This window comes from Octodon degus, unplaced genomic scaffold (genome assembly GCF_000260255.1).
Source record: "Octodon degus isolate 3935 unplaced genomic scaffold, OctDeg1.0 scaffold00218, whole genome shotgun sequence".
Taxonomy (NCBI): Eukaryota; Metazoa; Chordata; class Mammalia; order Rodentia; family Octodontidae; genus Octodon; species Octodon degus.
Window position 1 is genome coordinate 1432827 of NW_004524794.1, and position 15158 is coordinate 1447984.

The window sequence follows — 15158 nt, forward strand, 5'->3', positions numbered from 1 at the left end:
TTCTCATTTATAATTAAAAGTGAGCTGTGCCTCAGAACCCAGGGTTCAGAGTGAAATATTACATTTCTACTTAAAAGTCTGAAAATGATGGGGCTGGAGAGATGGCTCAGTGGTCTAAAGCACCTACTTAGAACAAGCTAAGCAAAAGCACAGGGACCTCGGTTCAATCCCCAGCACCACATGCCAGCCAGCCCCGCCCCCTGGTGGGCTGAGCTGGCCACACACACACACACACACACACACACACACACACCTCTCTCTCTCTCTCTCTCTCTCTCTCTCTCTCTCTCTCTCTCTCAAATAAATAAAAATAAAAAAAATTTTAAAAAAAGTCTGAAAATGAGCTTTAAAATATTAGGCATTTATTGCTCAACACACTGTACTGCGTGATATAAGCAAAAAGAAGTGTCCTGTGAGTCGCTTATGCTACAAATACTTAAGAAAATTATTCAATAACGTTACGCAGTTAATTATGTGTTTGTGATTTAGCATTTCATTTGCCACTGAGTATAAAGACACCTTTGAAAAAGAAAAACCACTATTTTTTCTTACATTTTTCTAGTATTTACACATATACATATGGAATGAAAGAGCTAGAAAATTCCTTGCCTGTTCCCTTTTACGTCTCTTACGTTTATCCTAATTACAATCATTCTGAATAAATTTAAGACTGGAATAAGACAAGATCAACCTAGATGAAAGAAATTTTAGGATGATTTTAGTACAGCTTCATTTCTGACAAGTTCAGTAAGAGATATCAATGCCCCTTCCCCTTGGCTATATATTCACATCTGAGAAACAGACTAGATGGCAAGAGAAAGCTGATATGATTAGTTAAGTGAAGTTGTCCTGCAGTACAATACTGATTGTAAAATTACTGTCAGGTACTCACACTTGTAATGAGGATTTGCTCTCTCAACTGTGTCTTTTTTAAAATTAATTTTATTGAGAAGCAAATACCAATGAGACAGTTTCAAAACCGATTAGTAGGACAGTTTCAATAATTAGTATATTGTTGTCTTTGTAGTGGTTATTCATAGTACAAGATGAACATATGATATCCTGCACAAACACTATTAGTATAAATCTTTCTTCTCATTGAATCAAGAGAAAGCAGCTGTATATCTATATCTATATCTATATCTACAGTATATACAGATACCAAATGGTCCTTCATTTGTATCCCCTTTTTTTGTTTAGTTTTGTCAGAGATGGGTATTCCCTTGCCATTTAAATATTGTAGGTGCATGAATTCAGCAAAATAATCCAATATAGTCTAGTAGTCCAGAATAGCAGTGCGTTTTCTGTAGGACTGGCAATGTCAGAAGTTGTTGACTTGAGCCTTTTACAGCTCAACATATTACTATGGCTTTACTTTTTATACCTCCTCTTTATACTTTTCAGCTGGATGGTTAAGACCAAGATAAAGCAAGACCTATATAACAAGAAATGAAACTTCTGTATCTGACAAGGTCAGTGAAATCGCCTCAGGATTTATCCTGAGATCCTGTACCTCAGATTGTAGAACCTTTGTGAGTGTCAGTCATGTGGATGAGTCACGGCCATTGCTTGGCCAATGTGCTCTCTGTGACAGCCTGAGAGAATGTTTTCTCTCCATGTGACTCTCCTTAGGCACACTCTACATCATCAATCACTTTCCTCTGTGGCCCCATAATCTCCTTGATCAGAAAATTTGGGACACTACCGAGTTACATGACGTTACAGTACAAGTTCTCATATGTCCTGTCTTAATTGACCTTGGAAGACTAGGGCCAAAGTGTTGGCTTTCCTTGTGGCCCTCCTTTTTCTCTAATTTTTGGTCTGCAAACTTAAGTGTCTTAGTTAATTTTGTCATTGTGGAGACAAAATACCCAAGCCCCAAAGCTAAACAAAGAAAGATTTCTTAAGCTCACAGTATGTACAGGTTTCCATTCACAGGTGCCTGGTCCCAGGGAGGGCAGCATTACAGTGCGGCACCACGGTGGAGAAGGAGCTCATGGCGTGGCAGGCAGGACGCAGGAACATGCTGAAGCAGCAAGCAACAGCAGCAGGACCCTCTCCATAGCATAGTTGGCAGGGTTGTTGTTGTTGTTGTTGTTGTTTTTACAATGTTCCAGATGGGTTCATTTTGCATCCTCCCTTTTTATTTTCTTATATCATTACTTACCAACAAAATTGGAAACTTTACTATTCTCTAATACAACATGTGATATTAAACTTACCAGGGAGCGTATATCCAGTCTACAGAAATGATCAGTATGCGTTCTTCCCCACATGTGACATGTTCACATGGATACCCTCGCTTTGAAGGAGGGCATTAAGTTCTGTCGAAGCCGTGCAAGTCTCAACAGTTCCCACACACTGAAGTGTCTTATGCCGAGCACACGCAAGTACCAAGAATACACGTGCGTTCATCTACTAAAGCATGGGTGACCTGAAGCTCAGCTCATGATCAGCTATAGAGCTGTGCAGTTCAGCCCCTGCCTGGTGAGTGCAAGGCTCTGAGTTCAAATCCTACTACCAAATACCAAAAGCTGAAATTGCAATTGGGTTTGCAAGCAGAAAGACTGGTTTTCCAGATTATTTGACAACATTCAAGTCAGCAAAACCTTCGTGTTTTTCAAAAACATTCTCACAAGTGGAATTCACATATGAACACAAGACTCTCTCATGATCATTTCCCCGAGAGAATAGACTTCTATCAAAGTGACCAGAAAAGAAATAAAAACCCATAACCATTTTAGTCCCAGGAATATACAGACAATGTACACTGTAATCACAACTAAAAGTGAAATTTTCTAAAAGTAGTATAGAATTGGAATTTATTTTTGAATTGCTAAGAAATTATAAACTCAGAGGGAATACTGTAGGTAACTTTCCAGAACAGATGTCCAAACCCTGTTAGAAAATGTTCAAAATTAAGAATATTTCTTGCAAAGGAAGGAATGTGTACTGCATGTCACAACATATTAATGAACAAATAACAAAAAACTATTCTGTCATAATAGTAATAAGAAGCATAAATGAAAAGGAATACAGCTGGATTTCAATGACCGTATCTCCTGGTGTGAGTCAGTCAGGACAACACATTAGTAACAATTTTATTAAATTCTCTGGACAACTCAATACATCAGCGACCTGTACCAACTCCTCTCCACGATCATATTCATTAGGTACTACACACACGTACTGAAGCAAAGAAAACTAACATGTATAAAGTGCAATGAAGAAAAGCCCTACGTTATTTCCCTGGAAAGTCTTACAGACTGCCTTAGGTAGGAAGGAGAACACAGAGTACGACTCAACTTGTCCTTGAGCAAGGGTCTTCATCTCTCAGCAGCCCACTCAACGCTGAGTGTGTTCCGCCTGGAAGACAAAAGACAAAGACACAATCACGGAGGCCGTCTGAGAAGGAAGGGTAGACTGAAGTGAGAAAGGCATCCGCGTACTTTGAGAAGGAGGCAGCGGTGCTTAGGTCCAGATGCCTGCGTAGTTCCCACGCAGTTCTAAGGGGAGAGGCCCTCCTCCCACGAAGAGCTTCATCTCAGGCCAGTTGTAGCAGTGGGTGTAAACGGCATAAGGCGGATCCTCGTTGCCACGGAAACCATTGGCCCAGAGGTCATCTTGGTTGATCCAGCCTTTGGTACAAGTGAGCCTGAGCTTCCTGCCCGAGGGCTCAGGGAAGGCGTCTGGGCTGTTCACAGACCTCTCTTCCAGGAACCTCCGTGTGCGGATGTCGAAGAAGAACAGCCTGCCGTGGCCTGTGCCCATGGTAATTATATGCTGGTGGGCACTCATGGAGCGCACGTCAATGCCACACTGGAGGTAGCACATAGGCTGCATCCCAATACTAGGGTTGCCTTGCCGCAGATCCAATAAAGAGATATGTGACTGGAAGCCCACGGCATACAGGGAAAAGTCGTCACAGTACGTCATGCACGTGCTTGCTTCATCAAAGGGCAGCCTATGAAATTTCAGCCTGGTCAGGGTGCCCTGGGCTTTCCAGAGTTGGAAGCAGCCACTCAGGGACAGCGCTCCCAGTTCCTGCCTCTTCCTATTGAAAACCAGCGCTCGCACTCTGGTGTGACCAGGGTAATGACTGCCTGCAGGGAAGACCTCTAGAGCCCTTGGACTGATGTGAGCGTACACGGGAAGCCTTTGCTCGCTGCGCCCCGCATGGCTGCTAGACATCCTGTCAGGATCCACTTCCCATACTGCCAAGGTCCCATCCCAAGAGCCACTCACGGCCACGTTGTCACCAATCCATGCGATGGAGGTGATCGCGTCCCTGTGGCTACGGCGGTCACCCAGGCACAAGGGGTCCAGTTCGGGCAGCTGGTAGACGGCGAGGCTGCTGGAGTTTTCCCCCCCAGTGGCCAGCAGCGTCTCGGAGGGATTCAGCTCAATGGCGCAGATGCCAGAGGGAGGAAGAGCATGGGCCCTTCTGACCCTCCTGTCCTGCATCAGGGGAATAGGCATGATGTGGCCCGTTTTCACGTTCAGCACGAAGAGCGTGCTGCACTTGGTGCCACACACCACTTGGCTCGCATCCAGCCATTGCGACGCGAACACCTTGTCCACAGTGCCCAGGCCCAGCCTGCGTTCAGTCAGCAGCTCGGGCAGCATCGATACTGCCCTGCTGTGCAGCTGGTGCTCAACGCCCTGGAGACGGAAGCGGCCTGGTGCGCCCACGGAGCGGCACTGCAGGTAGCGCACCAGGGAGCGACGCTCTGCCCGCTCCTTGTGCTCTTGGGGTAGCAAGGTGTGGGGTGACCTGCTCCCGGAGGCTGCCTGGGCCTGGCCCAGGGAGGCGTCTCCCCTGCCGCTGTCACCTACTTGCTGTGGCCCCATGCTGCTCCTCGTGTTAGAGTCACGGACACCGCTGTTGAGGTCGGGCTGATGGCTGGTGGAAGGAACGTCGGACATGGTGAATCTAGCGCGAGGGAAGGAGGTTGGCGAAGGCGAAAGTGGGAGGCCGGGTACGGAGGGTAGGTGTCTGAGGCAGTGGGAAGGGCAAGACGTCTGTGAGTCCCTCTGCTGGGAGGAATCGGGGAAGCAAGTGAGGAGGTCCCTCAGGGAGAGGCTGAGGGGAGGTTCTAAGTAGTGGGCGGAGTAAAAAGTTCATTGGCTGCGAGGTGGGGAGGACGTCGGTGATTGGACAGAAGTCCTCGGCCGTTGGGGTGGAGCTTAATAGAGCTAGCAGAGGCCGCGCGAAGGGAACTGAGTCCACTCGGCTGAGAGCGGGAAGGAAGGAATCACAGTCAATGAGGGGTGGACGAGTGCTTTAGGACAAGTCAGTGTGCGTGCGCAACGCAACCTATTGGATTAGGGCAGACAGAAAGTCAGCCTTTGGCCTGAAGTCCGCAGTGTCAGTGTGGAAATTGAGGGGCGGGCTGTTCGTTGTTGGGTTCCACAGGAGGCTCAGGAATGCAGCTGGTTGGCTGCAACATGGAAGGCAGCGACGGGCAGTGACCACAGTGCACTGCCGATGTCCTTGGGCATCAGTGCGGGAGGGGAAATTTGCCATTGGTTTGGCTTTTTGGTTTTGTTTGTCTTTCTGGACCAGGGTCTCATTGTGCAGTTCAGGCAGAACTTGAAGTCGCTTTGTAGATCAGACTGGCCCTTCAATCGCAAAGACCCTCCGGAGTCATTCTCCAGCGCACTGGCATTACAGGCATGTGCCACCAGGCCCCACTTTCCTTGGGTGTGGAGGAGGACTGAAGTGAGCGAATGGCGAATGAAGTCAGCAGAGCAAGCGTTCACCGACGAGGGGGTGGGGCTGCGTGTAGGCAGTGAGGCAGTGCGAGGAGCAGGAGTGCAGGGCACTTGGGGTCCCGCAAACGCAAGTGGGAGGGGAGGAGTGGCCACGGGGTCTGAATGCGGGAGGGAGCGCTTCGAAGGGGGGCGGCAGCTCCTGGAAGCGATTCCCAGAGGGCTGTGCCGCAGGACTGAGAAAGCCCCACGCTCTGGGTTTCTCTTCCTTTATCACAGCAGCCAACCAACCAGCTGAGTAAAATTTGGAATCTGCACAAGAGTCAAGCAAGCAACTGGAGGGAGCGTTGATCCTGATCTCTGCTTAGAAAGTGCACTTGGGTTCATCCTGGGAAACTGTCACTGAGCTCTGCCATTGAACCTGGCAAGGCACAGGGATGCTTGAAAGTGGCAGGAAGAACCCCTTCCCTGCCTGTCTCTCTGCAGTGCCTCCCGCAGAAGAGTGGAAACACCCAGAATTGCAAGAGCACATACGGACACAAAAAGTCAGTGTGCGATTAGTCACAAGGGGTCGAAGGATTAGTGGACAAATGGCAGAGACGGTAGTTTTGAGAAAGCTTCTCTGGGCAGCTGCCTTGGGTAGAGTCCTGCAGAAAGTGAGTGTGAGCTGTGTCAAGGCGGAGGAGATGTTTTCATGGAGCAGGAGGTGCAAGTGCAAGGGCCTGGGGCAAGGGAGGGGAACGGGTAGCTCGGCACTGGCCTAGGGCCACATAGCTGGGGTCCTTCTTGCCAGGGAAGCACTTTTTTTTTTTTTTTTTTGCAGAACTGGGGATTGAACTCAGGCCCTGGCGCTTGCCAGGGAAGCACTTATTCTGCTGAGCCATCTCCCCGACTCCTGGGGTCCTTCTTGAAGTCCCCATTTGCTGCTCTCCTGGCGGAGCACCTGCTCAGGAGGGACAGGCTGTCCTGGGCCCGCGAGCGCCCTCGTTCCACTGCCGAGGCTGTCTCCATACGTGCAGGAGTCAGTCTACGCCCCATCAGGTGGTCTCAGGGCCTCCTGCCCTGAACTGCCCGGGTGAGGAGTTAGCCACTGTGCTAGGGACTGCTGCCTTGGGACCCCCCCAGGAAAGACTGAGCCGCTCCGCTTCTCCCAGTGGGAAGAAGAGCCACACTCTTCTCATCAGGCTGTTAGTCAGCGTGTTCCGCTTCAGTTCTTCCATCCCTTGCATGACGTCTTTGTTTCCGCCGACGAATTACAAGGAAGATTAGGGCTACGGATCCGGGGCACGACAAGTCATGAGTGATTTCACATGGGCACAACTTCCTACTGCACAGAAGCAGTGGGGACCAAGCCAGCCCAGCACATCACCGTCGCAAAGGTTTTCGACACTCCAGCCAGTGGCCCGAGATGAGCACAGTAGTGCAGACAGACAAAGAATGTCACTGGGAAACAAGTATGATGCAGACGATGAAAGCGGTCCTCCCAAAGGAGAAGGAGGAGTCCTTGCCCGGCAGGTGCTCGTGCCTCTGAGCCGCCTCCCGGCCCAGGACGGCGCGTTGCAGGGAGCGTGGCCTTGGAACTTTTGAGGCTAGCACAAAGCCCATTGAATGCCTGAAAGTGTTTTCCTCGCGTGACAGAAGTCATCCTTCCAAAGAGCACTGTGAGTGGCCAAGCGGGGAAGTGGCGGGCGGCAGCGCGCAGCAGGTGGGATGGCCGGAGGAGGAATGGTGCTGGTCCTCCTGCCTGCCCTTCTCACCATCCACGCCCTGGGCTGCTCTGGGGCACCGCCAGCGCGCTGCACGCTTTCCGCTCTGAACATGTCTTGCTTCTTTGTTTGAACTACCTATTCCTTTTGTTTCATTTGCCCTTTCACCAGTTACGGACTGATGATCTCATTATACCTTTTGTCGCCCAATAAATGTGTAGAAAATTGTGTCTGTGACGTAACCTTTCTGAGTTGCAGTCTACTCCGGGTTTCCTCAATGCACATTCAGAGCAATTATTTCAATTCTATTATGCGTATTGTACAAGGATAAAAGTTAGAATTATCAATTTGTTAAAAAAAAAAAAACCTATGGGCTGGGGAGATGGCTCAGTAGAATAAGCGCTTGGCTGGCAAGCGCAAGGGCCTGAGTTCAATCCCCGGTCCCGCAAACAAAACAAAACAAAACAAAATCCCCAAAGAATTATCAATTTTTAAGACTATAGGAAAGTTTGAGATCTGTTCAGACTGTAGGATAAAGTTTTTCTAAGCTAGATTGGGAAGTTTAGCATAGTAGACGCTGCCTCCAGAAGTCATGCTGTATTTTAATTATATTCTGTGAATTAATTTATTACGTTCATTATATTGATTAATTATATTCAGTCATATTTTACTTAACTCATTTACTTCTTCACTCACTCTAGACCTAGACATTCTTCCATGGCTGCATTTCCACCATTCCAGAAAGTTCTAGTTCATAGCTCCTGTGGGGAATGAGGTGCCATACTCCGTTGTGGTTCCCAAGAACAGAAGGTGGCTCAGTTTGCAGCGGCACTGAGATGGGCAGCGGCCTCTTGCCAGCAAGGGCGCCAAGAGAGTCCTCCTCACCAGTTGTTTTCATATGTCTTCCTAACCTGTAACCTCATGAGCTCAGCGACTCTCCGGGAGCCTTTGAGCTGGTTACTGATAGGGCGAGGGCTCACTCCACGTTCGCGGCTACCGTCTTCTGCAGGAAACTCAAACTTCCCTAGAGACAGCCCACTCATCAGCATTTCATAGGCACATTGGAGAGGATTAGTTGATTGCAAGCCACGGTCGACCCCTCACTTGCCGAAGCTGTCTGCAGGCTTGAGAAGTCAAAATGCTCTTACTCTTGGCCCCGGACAGGCCAGGTCCAAGGCCACGCCGTCCCAGAGGCATCTGCAGGGTGGCGGCACGCTACAGTGCTTGCTAAGACTGCACGCCACAGTCACTTTGCCCTGGTTGGGCCGTGGTTTCTGTGCTGGCCCGGCTACGTGGATCACTGGCCATAGCATCACCTAGAGCAGCTCTTGTGGTGCTGAGCACGTTACTCCTTGCCCCAGTGTATGGCGGTGAGCCCACCCCATCCCGGATGGGTCCATTTCTGAAAGTTTCGATCCCCAAAGCAGACTGGTGATATCATTCTTGTCTAGGCTGACATTTCCCTCTCAGCCCCACCCACTCGTTCGGTTCTCTTCAGGTGGCTAAGCAAACCCACTGCAGTGCTAATCAGGGCAGTGACCGAAGGAGACTCATGGGGGACCATGTGCGGGCCTGGTCCTTCACAGGGGAATCACCTCACTTTAGGAATCCTTCTAGGCCCAGGAGCCTGGTGCCAGGAAAGCCCAGGACCACAGGGCCATGCAGACGGCTCCCCAGGGGCTCCTGATTGCTTCTGCAGGTGGGAGGCGTCCATTCACAAAGCTGAGGCACCATGGGTCACGAGGACCAAGCAGGAGTCGTTTAAGAGGGAGAAACGGAGGGAGACGTAGGAGGAGACAGCACACAGCTGCAAGAGGAGGCAAAGGAGAGCAGCACGAGGTTGGTCAGAGTGCATAACAAAAGCAGCAATCAGCACAAATAACACAAAAAGCCATTCACACAAGTACTGGAGAAAAGTTCCCAAGCAGGGAAAAAGAATTAGACATGTATAGCTAAGTGAGATATACAGAACTCCAGAGCCAAGACCAAAAGAAATCTATACCAGGGCATATCATGGTCAAGATTCCAGAAATACAGCACGAAAAGAAAATATGAGAAGCTGGTGGAGGAAAGAAACAAGGTCTGTATAAAGAAAGCCCATCACCATCAGAGCAGACTCCTCAACAAAACCCTCAGGACAAGGAGACCTTGCAGGGAACCACTGCAAGTCTTGAAAGAAAACAGCTGCCCATCCAGATTGATGTACCTACAGCACTAACCACCAAAATCAATAGAGAAATAGTAGACTTCTGTGACAAAAGACAACTGAAGAAAGCCATGACCACTAAACTGTGTCTTCTAATGTGCTGAAGGATAACTGATCGATTGATTGATTCGTACCACAAAGCAAACTCAGGACACTGCATGTCCCAGGCAGGTGGTTTGGCACTGAGCTATATCCCCGATGTGATGGATATTTTAGAAAATGGTAAGGAAAACTGCAATCCCAAAATGCCACTAGAAGAATCCACCAGGAAAGACAAGCAATTAAACAGAGGGGGATGACAGAAAACCAACAACAGGAAAATAAAATCACAAGGATAAGTCAATCTATACCAGTTTTATCCACCAACTTCAATGGTCTCAATTCACCAATCAAGAAAAGACAGACAGAATGAATCAAGAAACAAGATCCAACAATATGCTGCACACAGGAAACACATTGATGTCAAAGAGAAATTCATGCACTGAAAGTCAAAGGACAGAATAAATACTTTCTGTGTCAGGAATCTGGAGGAAAAAAAGCACAGATAGTTATTCTGTTTGCAGACAAAACAAGCTTCAAGCCAAGAGTGATTAAAAGAGACAGAGATCAGTAGATACTTCTGAAGGGAAAACTCCAGCATGAACAGGTAAGGATAAGAAATGAGGACCAAATAACAGCACACCCAAGTACGTTAAAACACACACAAGCTGGACATGGTCACACCTCTGCAATCCCAGCACTCAGGAGGCCGATGCAGGAGGATCATTGCAAGTTCTAGACCAGCTCGGGATACAAACTGAGCTCTAGGTCGGCAGGAGCTGCGTAACAAGATTCAGGATCAAATTAATACATACATATATAAATACATTAATGAGCAATTAATTAATAAAAACACAGAAGGTCCAGTGACATCACTCAGGAGCACAGTGCCTGCTGGCAAGTGCAAGGTCCGGCATTTTGTTCCTGATACAAATAAAAAATGAAACAAATAAATCAAATATTACTGCATATGAAAAATCAAATAAGGACTAACACAATTGTAGTGACACAATTTAATACCACACTTCCAAATCTGTGAGCAATGCGCTCAGTAGACCTCTGAAGAGTGTCCCAGCCCACAGTACCAGAGTATACGTTCTTCCCAACTGCGCATCAGGATATTCTGCAAAACAGCCCACGTACGAGCCCAGAGAATGTGCTTCGGTACTGCTTGAAGGATGTGAAATTGTCCCGCGCATATCATCTGACCGTGGTACAATGACATTGAAAATGAAAGGCACAAATCAAACCACAAACACATGGAAACGAAATAGCACCCTCCTGAACATCCAACGGGTCAGAGCTGAAATCACAGAGGAAATTAAACAGTATGTGCAGTTAAATGATAATACCGATGCAACATACTGGAACTTACGGGGCGCAACGAAAGCAATCCTATCAGTGACATTTAGACCGGTGAATTCTGTCAGCAAAACAGAATGAGCTTAAATGAACAACACAATGTTGCACCTCAAAACTTTAGAAAAAGAGCAAGTCAAGCCCAAATGATCCCTTGTATGAGGGACGGAATCTTAAAGATCAAAGCACAAGTCCGTGCAAGGGAGACCAGGAAAACAACATAAAGAATGTAGGAACCAAAGAAGTTTTACTTGAAAGGTTAAATAAAATTAATAAACCCTAAGCCAACCTCATCAAGAAAGTAAAGGCTCAAATGCATGTGACTAGGAACCAAATGCATAAGGTAACGAGGAATCATTTTCTGTTACTTATGGTAAAGGTTTTCTGAGGTAGCTATCGAGACCCAGTTCAACAACAATTATTGTAACACATCTCCGTTACTCTTCTCTCCTCGCTGGGACAAATACCTGACACTCAAAATGAGAGAAGGAAAGGTTCATTTAGCTCACAGTTGTTGGAGGTTTCATAGTTTAAAACAGCCTGAATTAAGTAGCAAGACCTTGAAGCCTTATTTACTCAGGATAAGAGGGTAAGAACCTCCATCTTCTGCAAACATCCCCTCACTGCCGGAGGTGGCCTCAGTCGCAGACACCGCCGCCCTGTCTACAGGGTCTGGAAGAGAGGCTGGGGCACTGCTGTGCCCAGGATGACCCTCTCCACACGTCTGAGGGAAGCAGCTGGCCTGAGGGGCAGCGCGTGCTGTCAGTTTAACGGGCCACACCTGTCTGGCCCCTCCCCTCGAGCTCCGCCCTGGCCCTCTGGCCCCGCCCCTCAAGCCACTGGCTGCTTGTCAAGGGGCTCCTGCCCCATGACTTACATGAGGCTTTGGGGGGACAACTAGACACAAAGCACAACATAACATAATGGAAAATTCAGAAGAAATGGACAGACGTCTAGATACATAGGAACTACCAAAACTGAACCAAAAAGGTACAGAAATTCTAAGGAACTCAGCATCAGTCAATGAAAATGAAAATTTAACAAAAACCTTACCAGCAAAGTGAAGCCCAGTTCCTGATGATGCACTGCTGAAGTTTAGAAGAAATTTAGAGAGCCAATGCCACTACTCGTCAAACTCTGATGAATCCGAACTGGAAGCAAAACTGCCGAAGTCATTCTAGGAAAAACACTCAGTAAGAACCAGCAAAGAGAAAGAAGCAAAGCATCAGGAATGTAGTCCTCGACCAAGTAGGGTTCAACCCAGGAACGCAGGAATCGCTCAACATATGCCAGTAGACCCTGTCAACAGGGCCAAAGGTAAAACTCCCAAGTTCATCTCATTAGATGCAGAAAGAGCGTGTGACAAAGTCCAATGTCCATGGATAACGCAATTCCCAGAGAAAATTAAAATAGATTGCACTCATGTCAAATGGGTGAAGGCCAGCTTTGGCAAGTCAACAGACAACATGGTCCTAAAGGACCAAAACGTGAAAGCTTTTACACTCAAATCAGGAGCTACATAAGGATATCGTCACTCCTTGGCAATGTAAATTTGGAAACGTTACGCAGAATGATTTCATGAGAGGGAAATACAAGGAAGATAGGAAAGGAAGAAGTGACACCTCATCATTTGCAGATGACATGATGCTCTACAGCGAAGATGCGAGGAAGTCCCAAGAAACATCTCCTAGATTTAGTCATCAAACTCAGTATAGGGGGCCTGGCCCTAGCTCAGGTCTTTAAGTGGCTGCTTCCACAAAGCTGTCAGCCTCAGGTTGCTGGAGTTCGAACCTCACACCTCTCCAGCTGGCCAAAAGTACCCTGAAGGCATTCGAGGAAAAAAAAAAAAACAACTCAGTATCACAGCTGTGTACAGAGTCAACCCTCAAGTATCAACAGCATCCCTGTACTAGAGAGACGTCAGGGAAATGACCCTTTCAGGATAGCATCAAGAAAGTGAAACACTTAGCAATCAGTCTAACATACGAAGTCAAGATCTCTACACTGAAAACGTTAGTATTCTGTGAAAGGAGATTGAAGATGATATCAGAAAGTGGAAAGAAGGCCGGCCAGATAGCTCAGTGGACTAAAACGCCTGCTTCGGCAGAGCGCAGAGGCCTGGTTTCGATCCCCAGCGTGCTGTGCCAGCCGCGCCCCTAGGGCGCACTGAGAAGGCCATTGAGACTGGGTACAGTGGTGCACACCTGTAATTCCAGCTCTTGGGTGGCTGAAAGCAGGAGAATCACTAGGAGTCTGATCTAGGCGGTGAGACCCTGTAAACCCTGTACTAAATATAGGGGAAAAAAAAAACCCGAAATGAAAATGGAAAGATATCCCTTGCTCCTGGGTAGGAAGAAGAAACATAATGAAAATGGCCAAACTTCCAAATTTGTTGTGCAGGCTTAATACAATCACAATAGTGTACAAGTAGCCAATGTTCCAGAATGAGAGAAAACGTTCCTAAATTTCATCTAGAGCTATAAAAGAATAGCAAAAACAATTTCAGGCAACAAAGGCAAAGGAAAGGGCCTTACAAACCCTGACTTGCAATTATACCCCAAAGCTACTGTGATAAAATAAGCATGGGACTGGCAAAAAGGGGGGGGGGAGACCTGAGTATCAGTGAAATACATTAGAAAGTGCAGAAATGACTCCAAATGCATTCAGCCACCCTATCTCCTGCCAAGGGGCCACACACATCCACTGGAAGAGTCCCACAACCAGTACCAACCAAATGGAAAACACTCCGCATGGAGGAGTAGAAAGGCAACTAACTTTACTGCGTGGGCAGGATGCTGGGAATTCCATTCCAAATCACCAGCCCTGACTCAAAGCAACTCAGAATCCTATATATGATTTGCCCGCAGAAGGCACAAAGGCCGCTGGTGGGTTATTCTAGCTCTGGTTACATGTTTCATCATATATTACTAGGCAGATTCTCTATGGGCAGGTTTAGGCACAGGGTTCATTTATCCTACGGCAGGGATGGCAGGGAGAGTCGGGGCCAAGCAAGAGAGTGTCATCAACCGAGATGGTGACCGAGACTGGGCGTGGAGCTCCGGAGCCCCATTCTGTGGCTTTGCAGCTGGTGGTGCAGACGCGACGGCCACATCTGCAACCTCTCTTCCCCTCTCCCGGTCCTGACTCTGCCAGCCAGACAGCCCCCGACCCCCATGTCATCCCTACAGACCGTCAATCGTGAGTCCATCGGAGGCTTTGGGGGATCCCCAACAGCCAGGGTGAAACTGGGGGAGTAGGAGGAGCCAGGGGCAAAGGCCTGAGGAGTTAGGGATAGAGAGCCAGGCCTTGAGGCCCAGGGAAGGAGGGCCCCAGTGTGGTGCTGGCTGGGGAGCACCTTCAGCAGGAGGCCCTGCAGATGAGCACCGAGGACAGGCAGGGTTCCCACAGGGGAGCCTCATCAGAAAGGCAGACGTGCGACGGCCAGGTGCTTGGGCGTCCAGAGCCGGCCAGGACAGGTGGAGAAGCGCCTCAAGAGGAATCTGGAAACAGAGGCTGGGGTCCACGTCCCAGACAGGACCCTGGAGGCCAGACGGGGGAGCTGGAACTCCATACCTTCGGCAGGGCAATGGGGAGCCGCAGGAGGACCGGGAGCAAGGGATGAGGGCAAGCGGTCAGCGAGATGTGTCTACTTCTCAGACAGCCTGCCTGTGCCCACACACAAGATTCCAGAGACTGCCCGCATGAAGCCCGGCACCAGTCCTGTGAGCTTGGGGAAGCTTGGCACAAGTCCACAAGACTCTGACGATGAACACAAGTGGCCGTCAAACCCTGGAGTGCCACGTTTGCGTCAGACCACGACAGGGCCAATATGCGCCTTGGCACAGTGCTCCTGGGCCCCACAAGGCCGGCCTCAGCCCACCTGTTGGCAGCCACTGAGGAGCAAAGCGAGGAGCATCCCTCGGAAAGCAGCAGCTCCCAGAGGCCCCTGCGGAGATACTTCCTTGGCCACATCTGCTGGACTGGGCGGTCCACCCTGGGCAGGGGGCCACACAGCAAGGGGAAGTGGGCTAAACTTGGGGGGCCTGCTGCTTCCTCTTCTGCCACTCGGGAGCCTCTCTGCGCTCCCCATTTCTTCACCTAGAGTGCAGACAAGAGTCCTTCTCAGGCCTGTGGGT

At 48.8% G+C, this 15158-nt stretch overlaps 1 protein-coding gene across 1 annotated transcript; it reads right to left on the reverse strand.

The window, feature by feature from the left end:
- Positions 1 to 3471: 3471 nt before the first annotated feature.
- On the reverse strand, positions 3472 to 4926 carry LOC101575928 (DDB1- and CUL4-associated factor 12-like protein 2). Its single transcript, XM_004645153.1, has one exon. The coding sequence runs from the start codon at positions 4924 to 4926 to the stop codon at positions 3472 to 3474; it is 1455 nt and encodes a 484-aa protein (XP_004645210.1).
- Between the last annotated feature and the right edge of the window lie 10232 nt (positions 4927 to 15158).